General features: G+C 49.3%; 1 protein-coding gene across 1 annotated transcript; it reads right to left on the reverse strand.

Moving 5' to 3' along the window:
- On the reverse strand, positions 1-2,351 carry FTJAE_14074 (uncharacterized protein; the record flags this gene model as incomplete). The annotated part of the gene is made up of 2 exons (XM_037347276.1): positions 1-1,298; positions 1,344-2,351. Coding segments are annotated over 2 exons (2,306 nt in total), but the record flags the coding sequence as incomplete, so codon positions are not given.
- Positions 2,352-3,220: the final 869 nt, after the last annotated feature.

Here is a 3,220-nt window from a genome sequence, read left to right on the forward strand (position 1 = left end):
AGAGGGTTGGCTTCCTTATCAGCTCCAACTGGCTTGCGGGGAATAGCAGGCCTATCTTCCTGTTGAGCTTCAGTAGGGCGTCGGGGCAATGGCGGTCCCGCTCCATCATCCATTCCTGAAGATGGCTGTACTTGGCTCGCTACAGGCCGTCGGGGCAGCTTTGGTGCTTCTTCTTTTCTGTCCTGGGGAGTCGGTCGTTGAGGAAGCGGCGGGTTCTCATTGCTGGACTGTTGTGGTGACTTTCCCTGGCCTGGAGGCTGTGACGGCGAAACAAGAGCCGGAGGAGAGATGTTTAGTCCATGGAGATCCTTTTCAATTTGCTCTTGGTTCGGTGACTGAGGACTCTCCTTTCCCTCAACCGTATTCCCTTCAAAATCGATCAACTCACCCTCGGCATGACGGTCCTTCATCAAGATCACATCATCCTTTTCGATCTCGGATGTTGTCTTGATTCCAACAAATCCACACTTGTTGAGAATCTCACCGATGAGGTCGGGATACCGGAGGTGTCCACTGACGGAATCGCTCAGATCGAGGTTCTGGATACCTTCAACCTCTTGGATATTCTGCAAGCCAGAGACTCCCATGGAGAGACTATGGGCCCGGTAGACGAATCCAAGAATCATATCGTTCTCTGAATAGACATTGAAGATCTTTCCGGAGACAACAGTACGAAGAGTGCGCCAGTGAGGAGGGGCTGAAGGAGCTGGGGCGCCGATGATGACAACCGAATCAATGAGGCCAAAAGCGTGTCGCTCAGCAAGGGACTGCAAGCAGGCATGAATCGCTGTGGCGCCGAGCGAATATCCGATCAGAGTGACAGGCCTCTCGCCTTGGACTTTGTTGATCAGAGCGTCAGCAAGTAGCTGGCCTGCTTTTCTAGATCGGTTGTGTGCATGGCCAAAAGGATTATCAATGTTGGAGGCAGCAGCAAGTACCTGGATAGGCCAAAGAGCCGCAAGCAGGGTGGCAAAGGCAGTGCGCTTGATTATCTCGACCTTGAGCTTCTTCCATGCAAACGATTCGACCATACTTCGTAGAGCATGTCCCAAGGCAATGAGTGACTTCATCTCATAGCGCAGAGCGAAAACCTCAGTGTCGTCACCAAGAATACGCCATGGCTTTGTCACATCGTCCTCATCGCGAAGCCAGCCGTTGATTCCAATCGTAACACGCAGTCGCCGTTCCTGTGCTTGTGATTGGTCCTGTTCTGCATTAAAGACCTCTCCCCACTCGCCTCTGAGAGGGATGAAGCAGAAGTCCTCAACTTCCTTTGCGTACTTGTCCATCATTTCACCCTGTATTGTTAGTCGGGAATGAACAAGATTTCGGAAGTAACTTACAGTCATTTTTCCTCCATATGCACCAAATAAAGCGCCTACGAGAGCACCATTCATCCAAAAGATACCAAGGAAGCTAGCAACACCTCCCAAGCCCACGCCACCAAGGATACCACCAACAGCTCCAGCGACAAGAGGTGCTGCCAGGCCACCCGTGACTCCGATCACAGCGGCGCCGGCAACAGAAGCAAGCCCGACTTTCCAGAAACGACTGAACTTGTTCTCCTCTCGGCGCTTGGAAGCTTCGGCCTCGGCAGACATGACCTCCTGCTGCTTATCTTGGTCCTTGGAGGATTCGAGGAGAGTCTTGGCGATTTCCATTTCTTCCTTGATGAGGAAAGTCTGGGTAATTTCAAGAGAGGAAGCAAGATAGAGCGCAAGTACTCGAGTGTGGGCGGAATACTTGCCTGTGGAAAGCAGAAGGAGTAGGATACATGATATGGCCTCCCTTCTATCGGCAGCAGGGATCGTTGTCAGTCTTGTGGGAATAGGATGATATAGAGCCTGAAGAGAGGCAATATCCTCAGACTTGTCTATCTTATTCTCCCCAAAACTGATGAGGTTCTCGCCTTCTTCGGGTGTATCGAGCTTCCTCTTTTCAGCCTCCTGTTGATGTTTGCGCCTTTCCTCCTGAATCTTATGATCATCCTTGACATAAACAATCTCCTCCAGCTTGTGCATGAATTCTTTTTTCCACTCCTTCAAATGCTTTATAGCAGCTTTCTGAATACGTAGTGCCTGCGCCGATGGCTTGTTCGGCTGCTGCTGCTGCTGAGCATTTCGATCAGAGTCATCATTCCTGGGTGTTGATGACCTGTCCTCGTCTCTTGGTATAGAAGGTCCACTCTCATTTCGAGGGGTTGATAGGACAGGGCCAAGCTCATCGTCGGAAGCTTGGAGTTGATCACTCATATAAGTAGTGATCTCATCGACGAGTTTGAGGAGCGCTTGGCGACGCGCGGGGTTGAGTGTGATAACGATCTGACGAGGATCCGAGCATGTTGGCGCCATTTTGACGATATCGACCCAGACGGAGCTCTAGACGGACTTGTTGCTAAACAGGCTGGTTATGAGCTGGGCAGTTGGTTATGTAGTACGCGTTGGTTACGGTGCCAATAGGTCATGGCCTGAGCACCGCCGGGGTATATGCAGGATCAGAGATTAAACGCTCAGTTTCAGGCTGAAAGTCCTACTTGCTAGGTAGGCAGGCAGTGTTGTTGGATGTGCAATACTGAAACATGCAGTCGACGGCTCTAGGCTCAGAACTGAACCCCCCGAAGCCTGGTGCGAGGTGCAGACGGGGTTGTAATTGGTGTGATGTAATCGCTGAAGGAGTCGTAATATGCTTAGACCTTCGTCACGTGCGTATGACCAAGAAGATACAGATCTGATATCCTCTGTTTAATATAAAGAGATGGGAGATATAAGTTTGATATATCGCACCGGACCGCAAAAGATTGTGTTTTTGATAGTGAGTATGTCTTGGGAGTCCTAGCGTAGTAATCATCTAACGTCATACATAGTATTCCTTGGTAGCATATCTTGGTCATGAGATCAGTTGCATATCTCAGGGGTTGAACTTAGAATTCAGACAAAACGTGCTTACTAGACCGCAGTGCTAGACTGATAATTGTGAAAAGCCAAACATTCCACTTGCGTCAACAAGTACATCTTTGCCCTTTTCAACATCAAAGGCCAGATATATTAAGCTTTCTGACTGATTACCTCACTGACTCGGAAGATGATTGGAAATCAGGACTGTGTCTGAAATACGGTCATACAGAAGCGACTAACGAGTGTGATCATGATGTGGATAACTAAGTTTAAATCTTAACCGATAAGTTACGGAGTAGTACTCTGTCAGGCGTTTATAGAAGAAT

The sequence above is a fragment of the Fusarium tjaetaba genome, assembly GCF_013396195.1.
Source record: "Fusarium tjaetaba strain NRRL 66243 chromosome Unknown NRRL66243_c0000535, whole genome shotgun sequence".
Classification (NCBI taxonomy): Eukaryota; Fungi; Ascomycota; class Sordariomycetes; order Hypocreales; family Nectriaceae; genus Fusarium; species Fusarium tjaetaba.